Source organism: Myotis lucifugus, unplaced genomic scaffold, assembly GCF_000147115.1.
Source record: "Myotis lucifugus unplaced genomic scaffold, Myoluc2.0 scaffold_1712, whole genome shotgun sequence".
In the NCBI taxonomy this organism is placed as follows: Eukaryota; Metazoa; Chordata; class Mammalia; order Chiroptera; family Vespertilionidae; genus Myotis; species Myotis lucifugus.
In genome coordinates, this window is record NW_005872760.1 from 1,628 (window position 1) to 18,376 (window position 16,749).

The 16,749-nt window shown below is 58.4% G+C and overlaps 1 protein-coding gene across 2 annotated transcripts; it reads left to right on the top strand.

Annotated features, from left to right (window-relative positions):
- Positions 1-4,803: 4,803 nt before the first annotated feature.
- Positions 4,804-15,802, top strand: JUP (junction plakoglobin). Of its 2 annotated transcripts, XM_006108068.3 has the most exons (14): positions 4,804-5,019; positions 6,654-6,913; positions 7,125-7,363; positions 8,047-8,248; positions 9,238-9,382; positions 9,510-9,613; positions 10,761-11,099; positions 11,925-12,080; positions 12,294-12,413; positions 12,876-13,026; positions 13,127-13,248; positions 14,270-14,309; positions 14,584-14,744; positions 15,013-15,802. In XM_006108068.3, exons 1-14 carry the CDS (start codon positions 4,812-4,814, stop codon positions 15,073-15,075), a joined length of 2,310 nt encoding a protein of 769 aa, XP_006108130.1. In that variant the 5' UTR covers positions 4,804-4,811; the 3' UTR covers positions 15,076-15,802. The 2 variants fall into 2 exon arrangements, with proteins under 2 accessions (XP_006108130.1, XP_014305563.1); XM_014450077.2 differs by lacking the exon at positions 15,013-15,802 and having other exon boundaries at positions 14,270-14,313; positions 14,584-14,731.
- Positions 15,803-16,749: the final 947 nt, after the last annotated feature.

Below are 16,749 nucleotides of genomic sequence, written 5' to 3' on the forward strand. Positions count from 1 at the left end.
TCCGGTTTGGGGTCCTCTGCCAGTTTGGGGTTTTGCCCCCTCAGGGTCACCAGCAGGGAATGGAGCTCCAGCCCTTTCCGGGGAGCCTGAGCCACCCGGCCTGGCATTTCCCTCTCCTCCAAGTCCGCTCCGTTCTTCCACCCTGGTGTGTTTGCGTTGGGAAGGAGCCCAGAAGGAAGAAAACAAACGGCAGCTGGGTCGCCCTGACCCCTGGGCCGTCCCCTGGCCACTGCTTGGGTGTCCTCCAGACAGGAAATGAGGGTTTTGCTCCAGAAGCTCCAGATGGGCTTCTGTCTTCCCCTGTCCCCAGGGCCCTGGCCATACCTGGCTCCCGCTTCAGCTCTGCCCACTTGCAATGACCAGTCTTATGGGGGAGCCTATAGCCTCCCGCCAGGGAGCATCTCGTCTGCTGGGGGCGTCCGCGGGTCAGGGGAGAGGCCTCCTTGGGAAGCCCCAGCCGGATGGGGAGGCAGGGCTCTCAAGGGAAGCCGTCGTCTGTCCCTGTCCTTTTCTGGAGCCTGTTTCCATCGCATGGCTGGCCAAGTCTCAGCTGGAGCCAGACACAGTGGGGAAGGTGGGGGCGGGTGACCTGTGAGCCCGCCTCTCCCCTGGGGCTGCTATGTGGGGAATGTCCATGCCTGGCCGGCCTCACCACCCTGCCTGCATCAGGCCCCACATGTGACTGCGGAGCAGGGCGGCCTCCCCTCCCAGGACCTGGGCAGGACACTTCTTTCCCAGCCGTGCCCCCTCCCACCCCACCCCAGGGACTCCGGCCTAGGCCTGGGAGGCAGCACCCCTCCGAGCCCTCATCAGAGGGTCCCAAGGAGCAGGCTGGCTGCCGGCCACCTTGCCAGGCCCCTTGCTGCTGGCCCCCTCCTCTAACATCTCTGCTTCCTTGATGGAAGGATGCTTGCCTGGGTCTTTACTGTCCATAGCGGGCTTCCAGGCCCAGGTGTGCTTGGTTCACACAACGGTCTGAAGAAGGGAGTGAGTGAGTAGCACGATCATCTCCACTTAATAGATGAGGACGATGAGGTTTAAGGACACGGAGTGACCTGCCCAAGGGCACATGGCCAGTGAGTCGTGGGGTTGAAGCCCCTCACCTGACTCCCATGCTCTCCTGCCTGCCCACAGCTCCTTTTTCTGTCAGTGTCTGAGTCCAGGAGTTGAGTCTGCAAAGGGCATTGGCTTCTGGCCCAAGGAACCTCTGGGGGCACTGCCCTGCCTGCTCCCCTCGTCCTCGAACACAGTGTTTCTGAGCCTGGTTTCAGCCTCTGGCCCCTTCCTGTCCTTGCTTCCACCCTGATGCCTGGGATCCTGCAGCCCAGCCCAGCTGTGCCCGTCATTGACAGTGAGCGCTGGTGGGGGAGGCAGGGGGCAGGGGACGGATGGGTCTCTGGTGGGAGTTATATTTAATGTCAGGGCTGGGCCGCACTCTGCCAGGACGTCTTGGATTTAGGGTGCCCAGTGCCCGCCTGCTGGGTTGGCCGTGCCAAGGAGGAAGCAAGAATGAAGGGCAGATATGCCCACGCAGCCTCCTTGCTTCCTCGCAGATTCCCCCCCCCCCCATCTGGACCTGTGGGGGGAGGTGCCTTCACACAGCCTCTCCAGGCCCTGTCTTCTCTCTTCCTGCCCCTTGCTGTCCCCCACCCCACCCTGCGGCCTCTGAGCTGCCTTCTTCCTCCTGTGATGCCAAGAATAGAGCGCGCTGCTAAAAACAAAGGCCCCCCATTCAACGCAGAAAACCGCCCTGTGTCTGGCTCTGCCCGTCTGTGTCCAGGGCGCATGGGCAGGGCCCGCGTCTGTCTCGCCCACTCCCACCCTGGCTCTGTCCAGGGCATTGTGGCAGGTCTCGCTTCAGGTCCTGGGTGGAGAGGGAGGGATGAGACCAAACTGGGTGCGGCCCCCTTCAGCCTGGGAACTGCAGAAACAGCACTTTTGTTTCTTGTGGGAGAATTTCCCTGGTTCTCCTGGGGGGAAAGGTGGGGCTGGTTGACGGGAGTCAGAGGTCTGACGTCTGTCTGGCCTTCCTGTTGCAGGAATAGCTCTCCCGCCCTAGGGTCCTCCCTCGAGGAGGGTTCTGATGTGTGTCCTCTCTGAAATGCTTCCAGTTCTGCCCACCCTCAGCCTCTGTCTGTCGTGGGAATTCTGGTTCCTTGTTCCTAGAATCTTAAATATCACATTCCTCTGAGGTCACCTGGGCCCTGTTCGGGGCATGCAGCACGCAGGGGAAAAACACTGCCCAAGGACAGTCTGCAAGTCTGTGCAGGAGCCGGGACGGGAACCGGGGCCTCCTGATTTCCCGGCCGCTGCTCTGCCTCCAACTGTGAGCACCCTTAGCCTTTCCCACTGCTTCTCCCCTTGGTGAGGGGCTCAGCCTCCGCCCCCATCTGCAGCTGTGTGTCTGGCCCTCTCTCCTTGACCCCAGGGGTCCCTCTTTCCCTGGATCCCCTGTTTGGTGGCTGGAGGCTGGTCTGCAGTGAGGCAGACCTGGAGTTGCGTGGAGCACCCCCTTTTCCTCACTGCGGAGCCTCCATTTCCTCACCTAGAACTTGGGAATAATGGAATACCTGCCAGGGTTGCTTGGAGGGAAGGATGAGATAAGCTTCATTTGTTAGGAAAGGCAAGCAGATGCCCTCTCTGCCAGGGATCCTGAGACCTCCTGAGACCTCTGTGTCCCCCTGGGCTAAAGGGGTGGGGGTGAGGGGCCTGCTGAGGAAACCTCCTCCTGTGGCCAGCCTTGACCTTGGTGGTCCCTTTGGACACTGGGCAGGTGAGGGGATGTCCCTGCGGTTCTGGGTGAGGCCTGTGAGCCCCAGAGGTAGGCAGCTGTTTCTTCTGGGGGTGGGGGTGGGGGGGAGCTTTTTCCAACTCCAGTAGTGGGGTGTTTTACTGATCAGGGTTCGAGATGCCCAGCCCGTCCCTAGTGGATTTGACGGAGGCTCGGCGTCCAGGTGTCGGCTCAGCCCTCCTCCTGGCCGAGTGGCATTTAGAGGGTTAATGCAGCTTATTTCCTGGTGCAGTTTCACCCTCTCTCTCCCAGTTCTGTGACAGGCTTGCTTCTCCGGACTCTCCTCTCTTTTCTTTCTCCAGGGAAGGCATGAGTGCTGGGCATGGGGTGGGGGAGGGGGGGTCCTTCTGATATAGCCACACTTGGTCAGTGCCTGGGAAGCAGCTGGCACAGCTGGTGGCACCGAGCCGCCTGTCTGGTACTCGGGGCCTGCTTCTGTTTATCAGCACGAAACTCTGAGTCACCGGGGCTGACGCGATGGGAGGAGGGGACGGAGGGAGGAGGGGACGGAGGTGCTGGGAGCTGGTCTGGCTCCTGCCTCTGCCTGTCCAGGTGTGCTCAGGGGCAGGGTAGCAGCCAGGTGTCACCATAAAAGGAAGTGAGACCTGAAGGACGACCATTTGTCATCCCTTCCTCCTTGAGGGTGGCACCCGCCAGGCCTCCCTGGGAAGACATATCCCTGGTGATCTTTGTTCCTGGGTGGGGCCAGGCGGCACCAGCCACCCCACCCTCATGCTCACCAGTCCCCCAACACAACAGGTTTGAGGTGCTGGGTGCTGCCTAGCCTCCCGGTGGACCAGCCCGGGCTCTGCTTGCTGTCTGAGGCCACACTGGGTATGCAAAGCCCGCACACGCACACTTGGGTGTCACGCGTGCCTGTGCCTGGTCCCGGCTCTGCCATTTCTCTGCTGTGCCACCTCGCCTGGTGGAGCCTCGAACCCTGTGAAGGGGACACAGAGCATGTGCTTCGAAACCCGCTTGTGAGGGTGGCGCATTAGTGGGAGGTCTGGCCCAAGGTCGGCCCTCATTGGAGCACAGCTTCTCTTGCCTCTCCTCCCGGGCACCGACTCCCACAGTCCGTTCCCAAGACAGGGAGCCAGGCAGCAAGTGGGAATGCACCTCCCTGGCACACAGTAGGGCCGACTCTTCACTAATCCAAGTGCCCCAGGTCCCTGCAGAGAGAGGGAGGGGTTCTTGATGGCGGTGACCACCCGAGGCCTGCCTCACTGCTTATCGCTGGCCTGGGTTCCAGGAGGCCCAGAGGTGGGCAGACACTATAGGGGAGAGTAGACGGTGCCGACACACGGCCACTGTCACCAACATCTGTGCCTCCTGTGAGCCAGGCACCATGCTGGGTCCTTTCCAGATACGGTCCTCAAACCACCTGCTAGGGAGGTGGCGTGACCCCATTTTACAGATGGGGACACAGGCTCAGCAGACAGGCGAACTGCCCCGGTAGTATGTGGCTGTCATTTGAAACTGTGGGCGGGACTCAGAACTCAGGGAAAAGTTCCCAGGAACTGGGGTGTTGGAGAGAGGGGGGAATCTTAGGCCCTGGGCCTCTCAGGCCACTTGTGATCCTGCTGCATCTGCAGGAAAGTGAGATCCCGAGGGATCCTGGGGCGCCTCTGACTTCCCAGCAGCCTCCCTGGCTTCCCAGAGAAACCTGTCTGACTGCTTCCCTGTCTGACCAACCTGTTTCTGGTGCAGCTACCTCACATCCAGCGGCCCTTCCCAGGGAGCCCCAGTGGATGGGGGTGGGCCTGCGGGAACCCCAGAAGCTGCTGGAGGCCCTGAGTGCTTTCTGCTGTGGGAGAGTTGGGAAGGTATCCCTCCCTTGGCCTGGTGCCCTTCTGCCCCCCACTTTTTTTTACCACAGCCCCCTAGGGCCCTTGGATTTGTGGTAGGAGTAAGGGGTAACGGGCAGGGCCTGGGGAAGCCAGGGGCTGGGCCAGCCAATGGGATGCCTCAACGGAGCCAGCTGACTTCCTGCCCTTTCTCTGTGTCCCCAGCAGCCACCATGGAGGTGATGAACCTGATTGAACAGCCCATCAAGGTGACGGAGTGGCAACAGACGTATACCTACGACTCAGGCATCCACTCCGGCGTCAACACCGGCGTGCCCTCGGTCAGCAGCAAGGGCATCATGGAGGACGAGGAGGCCTGTGGGCGCCAGTACACGGTCAAGAAGACCACGACCTACACCCAGGGGGCGCCTCAGAGCCAAGGTTGGGGACTATCCCAGGGGAATCCATCCTCCAGCGGAAAACTAGGCTGGGCCCCGGAGGGAGGTCAGGGTAAAGGAGGCAGATTTCAGGGGCCTCCCAGTCTGAGGGGGGAGGCACCGCTGCTTCCGGAGACCCCCATCTGGGAAGGAGGCAGATTCTTCTTCATGAACCTCCAGAATGGAGGGGAGGCAGACCCTGCCCATCAGTCTGAAGGAAGAGGCACAGTCCTTGCCTTCTATGAAGTTACGGCATAAAGAAGAGGCGTCACTCTTGCCCTCAGGGACCTGTGGACTGTGGAAATCAGAGTCCTTTTGTTCTGCTAGGAGGTGCAGTTCTCAGCCTGAGGGCTCCTGGTGGGGGCGGGGAGGAGTCAAGGCTGGCATGTGGAACACGCTGACATGGAGGTGGGCCAAGGTCAGGTGGTGAAGTAACCAGCCTGTTCTGGGGCTTAGGGATGGGGATGCCCCGCCAGCATTCAGGTGGGAAAGCCATGTCCACGTCTCCTCCCTGATTAATTGGAGGGTGGAAACCCTGCCTCCCTCTCCCCAGGGCATCGGGACACTGGCCAGGACAGTGGACTCCCAGGTCCACCCAGGAGGTGGAACCTGGAGTCTGAGCTAAGAACCCACCTCCTGCTCTCCGAAACCCACTCTCCTGACTTTCTCTCTGGTCTGCTGTATGGTATTGGGTGTCTACGGCCTCTGAGCCTCGATTTGCCTGTCTATATAATGGGAGAGTTGCCTCCCATGGAGTTGATGAGGGTATAATTAGAATCATGAGATTTCAGGGTTGAGGAGAACCAGGCTGTCTCATCGACCTTTACCTGATTGTTAAGGGAGGGACGCAGAGTCGAGGTTGGGGCTCTGGAGTCAGATTGTCTGAGTTCAGATCCCAGCTTGGGTCTCATCATCTCTGTGCCTCAGTTTTTTCATCTGTAAAGTGGAAATAATAATAGTATTTATCTTGGCCCTGGTTGGTTAGAGCATCAACCTGATACACTGAGGTTGTGGGTTCCATATCTGGTCAGGGCACATACAAGGATCAGCCAATGAATGCATAAATAAGCAGAATAAGAAATTGACCTCTCTCTCTTTCTCGCTCTCTCTGAAATCAATAAATAAAAATTTAAAAAATATATCAGTATCAGATCTTATTAACTATATTAAAAATATCTTGTAAAAATAGTACTTATCTTGTAGGGTGGTACGATTAAGTGAGAAAATACAAGAAAAATGCTTAATTCTCTGCCAGGTATATAATAAATACTCAAAAAATGTTAGCTATTCCTATTAATAATAATAATAATAATCACTAACATTTCTGTAGTGAGATGTGCCTTACACACGAATCCTTTCTTTTCAGAGAAATTCACAGCTATGATCTCATTTAATTCTCATAAGAATTCCCTGTGGTGGACAGAACAGGTGGTGCCCCATTTTATAGATGACGGAACTGAGGCGGTGGTGACCTCCTCAAGGTCACTGGTTAGAGGCAGAACTGTAGGTGGTATGCTGGGCCTTAGGTCGGGCTGGGAGGCAGCCCAGAGAATGCCGTTGGGCTATTTGCACAGCCTGCCGGCTCCCAGGTTCCCCTTGCCTGCGTCTGCAGCTCAGTCCCTGCCCGTTGGTCTCTAGGTGACCTGGAGTACCAGATGTCCACGACGGCCAGAGCCAAGCGGGTGCGGGAGGCCATGTGTCCTGGCATGACAGGAGAGGACAGCTCGCTGCTGCTGGCCACCCAGGTGGAGGGGCAGACCACCAACCTGCAGCGGCTGGCCGAGCCGTCCCAGCTGCTCAAGTCGGCCATTGTACATCTCATCAACTACCAGGATGATGCTGAGCTGGCCACCCGGGCCCTGCCTGAGCTCACCAAGCTTCTCAATGATGAGGACCCGGTCCGTGGGGGGCTCAGCTGGGGTGGGAGAGGTCGGGTGTCCGCAGGGGAGGGCCGGGATAGAGGGAGGTCTTTGGCCCAGAGCCCCATCTGTAGGAAGGGTCTGACCTGGGTCCCCACTGAGCTTTGTGAATGGGTCTCCCGGTCACCACTTTTTCACAGTGGCAGCTGGCCGATCCGCTCACTTCCATCCTTCCCTCCACCCGCCCCAGGTGGTGGTGACTAAGGCAGCCATGATCGTGAATCAGCTGTCGAAGAAGGAGGCATCGAGGCGGGCGCTGATGGGCTCGCCCCAGCTGGTGGCGGCTGTTGTGCGCACCATGCAGAACACCAGCGACCTGGACACGGCCCGCTGCACCACCAGCATCCTGCACAACCTCTCCCACCACCGCGAGGGGCTGCTGGCCATCTTTAAGTCTGGTGGGATCCCCGCCCTGGTTCGCATGCTCAGGTACCCACCCCTTCTCACTGGGGGGCCCGGGGCCTCCCTCCCTTGGCCTGTCCCTCCCTTCCCTGCGCTTCCATACCACGTTTACTGAGCACCTACTATGTGCCAGGTGCAGAACCACGCCCAGTCTTGGTGCTTAGCTGCTCATATAATGAGCAGGTTAGACATGAGGCTACCGTATAGACCCGGGCAGAGGCGTGTCTGAGATGGTTCAGACCTCTGAGAAGCTGCTGTCAGTGAAGGGAAGAGTATTCCAAGGGAGGGAACAGCATGCTCCCTGCATCCTTTGGGCCTTGCAGTGTTGAGTGGCCTCTTTCCTCAGCTCAGGACCAGGCTGTGAGTTCCTGGAGGGTAGATGTTGATCCTCCTCCCTTCCGAGCCCCTTCCAGAAGGCATGTGGCCTTCTATGTGGTAGTTACTCTACATGGTAGGGGCAAGTAACAGGGGACTACTCTCTGCTCAGCACCAGGCTGGGGGCCCAGGAGCCGGAGGTGACAAGGTCCCGTGGGGAGAGGGGAGGTGCTGTGTGCATAAACGTGGGCTGGGCTCGAGGGACGGTGAGATTTTAGCAGAGGGCTGTTTCCATGGGGTGTGGGTACTGGAGAGGGCTTCCTGGGGCAGGTGGCCTACATTTATGCCAGGCCCCTGGGACCCGACTCACCCTAACCCCCTGCCCGCCGTCCCAGCTCGCCCGTGGAGTCGGTCCTGTTCTACGCCATCACCACGCTGCACAACCTGCTGCTCTACCAGGAGGGCGCCAAGATGGCGGTGCGCCTGGCCGACGGGCTGCAGAAGATGGTGCCCCTGCTCAACAAGAACAACCCCAAGTTCCTGGCCATCACCACTGACTGCCTGCAGCTGCTGGCCTACGGCAACCAGGAGAGCAAGGTGGGCCCCTCCCCGCCCCAGCCAAGACCACGGCCCCCTTTACATCGCCTTCTGTCCGGCTCAGCCTCAGACTGATGCCTCCTGACCGTTTGTAGGTGAAATATACATGTATGTGCAGTTATGCGTGTTTCATCGTATATCTATTTTGAGTATAAGGAAAAGAAAAAAATCCATTAGCCTCACACAGCCATTGCTACCTCGATGTGCTCCCTCCAGTGCTATCCTGTGGGCATATTTGTACGTAGCTGTAGTCATAGCAAATGTCTAACTGCATCTGTGTTTATGTTATGTTGTCCTCAAAATTACCCTCTACATGGCAAATAGCGTTTCATTAAGTGGAGGCACCAGACTTGATGCTGAGGAAGGGATCTGAATTGTTCCTGATTTCCCAATTTTTTTTCTTTCAATATATTGTTATTGGTCTCAGAGAGGAAGGGAGAGGGAGAGAGAGAGAGAAACATCAGTGGTGAGAGAGAGTCACCGATTAGCTGCTTCCCGTGTGCCCCACAGAAGGGATCGAACCTGCAACCCGGCAGGTGTCGTGGTCGGGAATCGAACCATGAGCTCCTGGTTCATAGGTCAGCGCTCAACCACTGAGCTACACCGACTGGGCTGTTTTCCCACCTTTGTAATCAATGCTGTAATGCACATCTTCAGGCACACAGCTTTCCCCAGAGAATGGAGCATTCTTCACCATCAGGGCCAAGCGTTTTTGATATTTCTAGGCTTTTACCCCGACTGCCAGATCGCTTTCCAAATTGATTGTATTACTTACCATGCCATCAGCGGTGATGTTTGTTAGCACAGTTTCACCTCATCCTGGTCAGCATCGTGTATTATCCTTTTTTCAAGATTTTGGCTTATTGAATAGTCACACCATCGGGTTTTACCTGAAGCTCAGTAATGGCAGCTCCGTGAGCCCCTTCCCTTCCTTGTTCGTTGTCACAGTCCCTGTCTGTCTCACACTCCTTCTCCCCCTCTCCCCCCAGCTCATCATCTTGGCCAACGGAGGACCCCAGGCCCTGGTGCAGATCATGCGCAACTACAGCTACGAGAAGCTGCTCTGGACCACCAGCCGCGTGCTCAAGGTGCTGTCCGTGTGTCCCAACAACAAGCCTGCCATCGTGGAGGCCGGTGAGTGCGGTGGCCCGAGGACGAGGCCCGTGTGGCGAGGAGGGCCAAGGTGGAGCCCTGTCTAGCGGCCAGGCTCAGTTAGCTGGGCTCCCCTGTGGCTGATGTCACCCCTGTCCCCCCGCCCCAGGTGGGATGCAGGCTCTGGGCAAACACCTGACCAGCAACAGCCCCCGCCTCGTGCAGAACTGCCTGTGGACCCTGCGCAATCTCTCAGACGTGGCCACCAAGCAGGTGAGGACAATGTCCGGGCCGGGGTTCGCTTCATCAGCCCCCTGTCCTCCTGTCTTACCACGTCCAGCCTCCTGTCTCGGAGTCTGACCTGGGGCGGGGGGGGCGGGGGCGGGGGCGGGGGCGCTTCTACGTCTTGCTGTGCTGTGGCTGAGGCTGGAAGGACCCTGACCCTCATCCCTTTAGCTCAAGGCTCTAGTCCCCATTAGGAATTCGGGAAGGGGCATCGATAGCGGGGGCTGATTTTTCTAAGCTGGGTTTCCGGGGGTACCAGGGGAACAGTTTGACCTAGGCCCCGAGGCAGGGAGCAGCAGATGCCAAGAAACAGCTTGAGGGCCCAGTGGCTAAAAACACAACTTAAGAAAAACTGTAGTTTCAGGACAGTCTCCTGGTCCCTCCTTCCAGCCTGCCTCTCATTCCTCAGAGCCCCGTCAGCAGGCTGTTTTTGAGCACCGCCATGTGCTGGACTGTTGGACATTGTCTTGCTCACCCCTTTTACCACTTGAGGTGGAGTGGGGGACGGGGTTGGTTAGATGAAGCAACAGAGGCTCAGGAAGTCCAGTAGGGCCCTTGGTCCCAGCCGAGAAATGGCAGCGCTGGCAGGTGAACCCAGGGCTGTCTTTCCCCAGAGCCTGGTCTTCCTGTCCCACCACAGGCCCACAGGGCACCCCCTGGGAGACGTGGGGCTGCTGGGTTAGGGATGTTTCCTGAGCGCGGATTTGGCCTGGGGTTCGCTGAGGGGGGGCAGCGTGAAGGCCCAGAAAGGTTTAGAAGCATGTAAAAATGGGTCAGGGACCTTCAATTTTCCTCCCTGGCCTGGGGGCCTCCTGCAGCCTGGGTGGGGCTCTGCCTGGGGGTCTTAAAGAATCCGGAAAAAGAAACCGGGCCGGCCTTGAAGGAAAAAAACCAGAAACCTGGAACAAGGCCGGGGCTCTCGGATCGAGCCGCCAAGGGCCGGGGGCCCGTGGACAAAGCACCATGCCCTTCGGGAGAGCACTGCCCTCTCACGGGCACGGGGATGGAGGTTCCCTGGCACACCGGCAGGGCCCATTGAGATCAGCCATGGGCCATCGGCGCTCCCCTGGGGCATGCCTGGGGGCAGTTGGGGGTCTCTCTCACTCATCGCTGCCTCCCCGACCCCCGACCCCAGGAGGGACTGGAGAGCGTGCTGAAGATCCTGGTGAACCAGCTGAGTGTGGACGACGTCAACGTCCTCACCTGTGCCACGGGCACGCTGTCCAACCTGACGTGCAACAACAGCAAGAACAAGACGCTGGTGACGCAGAACAGCGGCGTGGAGGCGCTCATCCACGCCATCCTGCGTGCTGGCGACAAGGACGACATCACGGAGCCTGCTGTCTGCGCCCTGCGCCACCTCACCAGCCGCCACCCCGAGGCCGAGATGGCCCAGAACTCCGTGCGCCTCAACTATGGCATCCCAGCCATTGTCAAGCTGCTCAACCAGCCCAACCAGTGGCCACTGGTCAAGGTACAGCCACCACTGCCGCGGTGGGGCTAGGCCAGGGAAGGGGCTCTGCAGTCAGGACTAGGTGCTGCATCAGTATAGGCAGAGCTGCTGTAACAGAGAGGCCCTCAGTAAGACAGGAATTCTTTCCTCATGGAATGGTTTAGACTCCCACAGGAGACCCAGAATCTTTCTCTCTTGTTGCTCAGCCATCCCCAAAGGCAGAGCTCCAAGTTTTACTAGTCACATGACCACCTTGGGCTGTCTCATTACACTGCAGGTTCTGATTTGGTAGGCCTTGAGAGGAGGGGAGGTATGTTAAGAGAAGGGATAAGGGTGAGGGTCAGGGCATGGGGGTTGGTGGAATGTTCTGGAATGGGGTATCATTTTATTTTTATTTTTTAAAATATATTTTTATTGATTTCAGAGAAGAAGGGAGAGGGAGAGAAATAGAAACATCAATAATGAGAGAGAATCATTGATTGGCTGCCTCCTGCACACCCCACACTGGGGATCGAGCCCGAAACCCCGGGCATGTGCCTTGACTGGGAATCGAACCATGACCTCCTGGTTCATAGGTTGACAATCAACCACTGAGCCACACGGGCCGGGCTGGGGTATTATTTTAGCAGGGGCTGTCAGAGTTAGACGTTAGACCGACGAGAACCCACAGATCCTATGGAATAAGGGACATGCGCTGGGGTGGTCTCATTCTTGGGAGACCTTCCAGCACATCCATGTTCGTCCAGGGGTCAGAGAGATGCTAGGGGAGGAGGAGATGATGCTGGGAAATTGGGATCCTCCAGACACCCAAGAAATGACCCTGATTGTTGTCCCTTTTCTTGCCAGGCAACCATTGGCCTGATCAGGAATCTGGCCCTGTGCCCAGCCAACCATGCCCCACTGCAGGAGGCAGCAGTCATTCCCCGCCTCGTCCAGCTGCTGGTCAAGGCCCATCAGGATGCCCAGCGCCACGTGGCTGCGGGCACACAGCAGCCCTACACGGTGAGTGAGCCGGGGTGCCCGTGACCGCCCCCCCGGGGGTCAGGCAGGCAGTCCTCTGTGAGTGTGTGTGTGTGCACGTGAGTGTGTGCTTGGGGAGGCGAGTTGTAGCTGGTGCCCCTCCACGGACCAGAGAGGTCTGACAGAGTGTCGGGGGATGTGAGGCCACGTCCAAGGGCCCCCTGTTGCCACGCCCCTATGTCTCCTCTCGTGCAGGATGGCGTGAGGATGGAGGAGATTGTGGAGGGCTGCACTGGAGCCCTGCACATCCTCGCCCGGGATCCCATGAACCGCATGGAGATCTTCCGACTCAACACCATCCCCCTGTTTGTGCAGGTGAGTCTGGGGCAGGTGGGCAGGAGAGGCCCCCCACCCCTGCTTGTCCCCACTGCTGACCTGGGAAGGTCGGCCGCCCTGGGGCTGGTGGTCGGTGTGGTGTGGTGGTTGTTTTGCTTTGCAGCATTTTCTTTCTTTCTTGTGTTTCAATGTGAACTCAGACATTTTTAGGGAAAGTCTTCTAATAAAACAGGAACTGCTTTATGCCATGTCAGATGAAGAAAATAGGATAGATTGATGACTATAGTAAAAACCCAGTGGCAGTATGCCAGTGTGTTCACAGAGGCTGGCTGTCCGGGTGGGGAATTGTGTGGCTTTCTTTTCCGTTTCTTCATACTTTTCTTAGAACTTCCACACTTTCTAGTATGAGCTTGGGGTTAATCCCCAAAGGGAGGCGGAGGAGGGCAGGGCTCTGCCGAGTGCTGCCACCTGCCTCACCCCCACCCTGTGCCCCCGTCCCAGCTCCTGTACTCGTCGGTGGAGAACATCCAGCGCGTGGCCGCTGGCGTCCTGTGCGAGCTGGCCCAGGACAAGGAGGCAGCCGACGCCATCGACGCTGAGGGCGCCTCGGCCCCACTCATGGAGCTGCTCCACTCCCGCAATGAGGGGACCGGTGAGAGGCTGTGCTGGGGGCGAGGGTGAGGAGGGGGCTGGGTCTTGTCCCCCCCGCCACGGGGAGGAGGTGCCTGACTTGGCCTTTCCTCTCTGCTCAGCCACCTACGCCGCGGCCGTCTTGTTCCGCATCTCCGAGGACAAGAACCCAGATTACCGCAAGCGCGTGTCCGTGGAGCTCACCAACTCCCTCTTCAAGCACGACCCCGCTGCCTGGGAGGCCGTGAGTACCGGGGGTGGGGTGGGGGGTGGTGGTGGTGGCCGCGGAAGTGGCACGCTGCACAGGGACAGCACGTTCATGCTATCCTGGCTACTTCATAGATTTTTATTTTATGATTGGATCATTTATGACACTTCTCAGGAGATGGAAAGAGTAGGTTGAACCATTTGTGGATTTTAAAAAAGATTTTTAATTGATTTTTAGAGAGAGACGGAAGGAGGGAGGGAGAGAGAGAGAGAGAGAAAGAGAGAGAAGCACCGATGTGAGAACGGCACATCATCAGCTGCCTCCTGCGTGTGCCCTGACTGGAAATCAAACTGGCAACCCCTGGTGCCCAGGACCATGCCCAACCTGAGCCACACCGGCCAGGCTATCTGTTTGACCTACCAAAACGGCGATTTTTTTTTTTTTTAAATATATTTTATTGATTTTTCACAGAGAGGAAGGGAGAGAGATAGTTAGAAACATCGATGAGAGAGAAACATCGATCAGCTGCCTCCTGCACACCTCCCACTGGGGATGTGCTCGCAACCCAGGTACATGCCCTTGACCGGAATTGAACCTGGGACCTTTCAGTCCGCAGGCCGACGCTCTATCCACTGAGCCAAACCGGTTCTGGCCAAAACGGCGATTTAGTTTGGTCCAAGCTGATATAAAATGTGGAGGCAGGAGTGCCTTTTCTAACTTGCACAAAGGTTCTCTATAGGCTGTCGGGCTGCCCTGGTCCTGGGTGGGGCAGCTCCCGGCACCCATTCTCAAGTCCTCTCCCCTCCATTCCCCTCCGCAGGGCTGTTGTTGTTCTGTGGGTGCCCCCAAGCATGAATGGTGGGACCTCCCCCCCTGTGGAGGTGCCTGAGGAGAGGAGTTTATCAGAATACTGGGTTACCCCATTTCATCTTCGGTTCCCTCAAGTGATCTTGCTTTTCCTCTGGCCCCTTTATAGAAGCATCTCTAGCTACCCACTCGCACCCCTGCGTTTTCTGCCCTTCCCCCTCCCTCACTGTTTCTCTGTCTCCTTCCTCAGGCCCAGAGCATGATCCCCATCAATGAACCCTACGCGGATGGTAAGTGTGTGCAGAGTTCTCAGGGGCCTAGAGAGCGGGGAGGGACATGGGGGTGTGAGGGAGGGAGGGGCCCTGGGTCTGCAGGGCCATGGCAGCTACTGTGTGGCACCCACACGCACACCTGTCCAGGTCTCTGACGTGGGAGTTTAGGGAGGCGGGTCAGGTCCCCCGGGGATAGGCAGGGGGCGAGGAGGTGGCTGAGGGCTGTCCAGACCCCTCCCCCCCCAACAGGGTGGTCTGCAGACCCTGGACAGAGTCCCCTTCTCCTTCCCAGACATGGATGCTACCGCCCCATGTACTCGAGTGACGTGCCCCTGGACCCCCTGGAGATGCACATGGACATGGAGGGGGACTACCCCATCGACACCTACAGCGAAGGCCTCCGGCACCCCTACCCCACCGCCGACCACATGCTGGCCTAGCTGGCTCCACCCGGTATGGCGCCTCCCGCTGAGACACGATTTCCTTTCCCGCTAGCTCCTCCCTCTCGCGGGGCCCGCTTATGTTTCTGTTGAAACTCTGGCTCCTTTTGGGGGAACGAGTGTGGGGCCTTTTGCTATTGAGCTCCCCCAAGGAAGGCCTGCCTTAGTCTCTGTCTTTGCTGGGTGGGGAGTCCTGCCCCTTCTGGGGGTGGTGGGTGGGTGTTGCGAGCTTCTGGGGGACACAGTCCTGCCCTGACCTCGGTGTCTGCCCCCCCGCCCAGGTGCGGCTCCTCATCGGAGAGGCTCTCTGTGCAGACGATGGGGCGAGACAGAAAAGTGCCTGAGCCCGGGGGACCAGGGCCATGACTTCCTGCCGAACCCCGTGCCTCCATAGGGTCTTTCTTGGGATGGTGATCTGCTCCTGCTTTTCTGTTCTGGGCTGTGGGTCAACGGCCCAGGCCCCTCCCCCACCCTGTGGCCCTGGCACTAAAGCTTTAGACTCTGTTTCCCCAGCGGCCCCCCTCCCTGCGCTGGCTGCCTGTCTCCAGCCGCCTGGGCCCCACTGGGCTTTGGTTCCTTCTCTGGGCCCGATCTTCTCATTGCACTCCACCCAGCAATTGTCCTGAGCCCCCGGGGTCTCCAGGACCCAGGTTCAAGGCCCAGAGCCCCAGAATCCAAAGCTTCTCCTGAAAAGTTCAGGGGCCGTCCAGGACGATGTGGAGCGTGAGTCCCCACTCCAGACCCCTGCCTGCTCCTCTCCCCAGGACGCTCACTGGGCCCTGGCCCCCTCCGGGGGGAGCTCTGGGGACAGCTTCCTCACCCCCCCTCCCCCCGCCCCGTCCCACCCACACGACTGCCCTAGCTGACCCCAGAAGTGCTCTTGGCTGACCCCTCTGGTGTGCGGTGAGGGGCTTTCTCTTCCCCTTCCTGTTTCACCTCCCCCGCATCTCCTGCACGTGGTGTGGAGGCTGGGGGAGGTCCCTGGGAGAGTTTTATTATTATCGCTTTATGTTTTTGGTTATTGGTTTTTTGTATAGACCAAAGCAGTGAAAATAAAACTAACACACAGATCTAATGGACTCTGTTTTGGGGGGCATGGGCTGGGAGACGGGGACTCTCTTAGCAGCCTCATGGCCATCCTGTTTGTGGGCAAAACACGGAGAGAGGATGGTCAGGGAGAAAGGAACGTTTGAAGAGGCAGAGTCCATTTAATGCAATACAAACTCCTACCTTTCCAACCTGGAACTGGGGAGCCTAAGAGGGGCTAAGAGATGGCCTTTGGGGACACCAGGGCTTCCTCCTCTCCAAGGGGCCTCCTCCTTGCTGGCCTCTCAGCCTCAGCCCTGCTCCGTGTGGCCTGAGCGTACAGTTGGTGGATTTCTCCTGCCGCAACACTCCCTGCGGCCTACGGCCTTGAGTCCAGGCCCCTCTGGTCTGCGGTGGGCCCACCCAGCCCCTGCCCTCCTCCCCCTGGCCCCTCAGCCAGCATCCTGCACACTGATCTTGGTCTATGCTGTTCCCTCTGCCTGGAATGGCCTGCCCTGCTCACCCACTGGGACCCAACTCAGCCCACCCCAGGACACCTCCCCCAAGCCCCCTGCTCCCAGCCAGGCTGAGTTGTTGCCCCTCCTCTGCTCCAGGAGGCCCCGTGCGTGGCTGTCATTTCACTCATCACATTGGTGTAACTGCCAGCTTATGTGACAGCCCCCCACCCACACCCCAAATTCTCCTTCCTGCCGATGCGGTGGGCCTGTCTTGGAGAAGGCTGATGGGGGTGTTGGGCCCAGGTTCCCAAGCTGCCAGGGCACGGGGTGTGTGTGTGTGTGTGTGTGTGTGTGTGTGTGTGAGTGTGAGTGTATGAGTGTGTGAGTGAGAGTGTGTGTGTGTGTGTGAGTGAGAGTGTGTGAGTGAGAGTGTGCGTGTGTTTGTATGTGTGTGAGTGTGTGTGTGAGAGAGAGCATCGCTCAACGCCGTGCGTGTGCGAAGCCAGAATGTATTTTTTTTTACTTTCTTTTTTT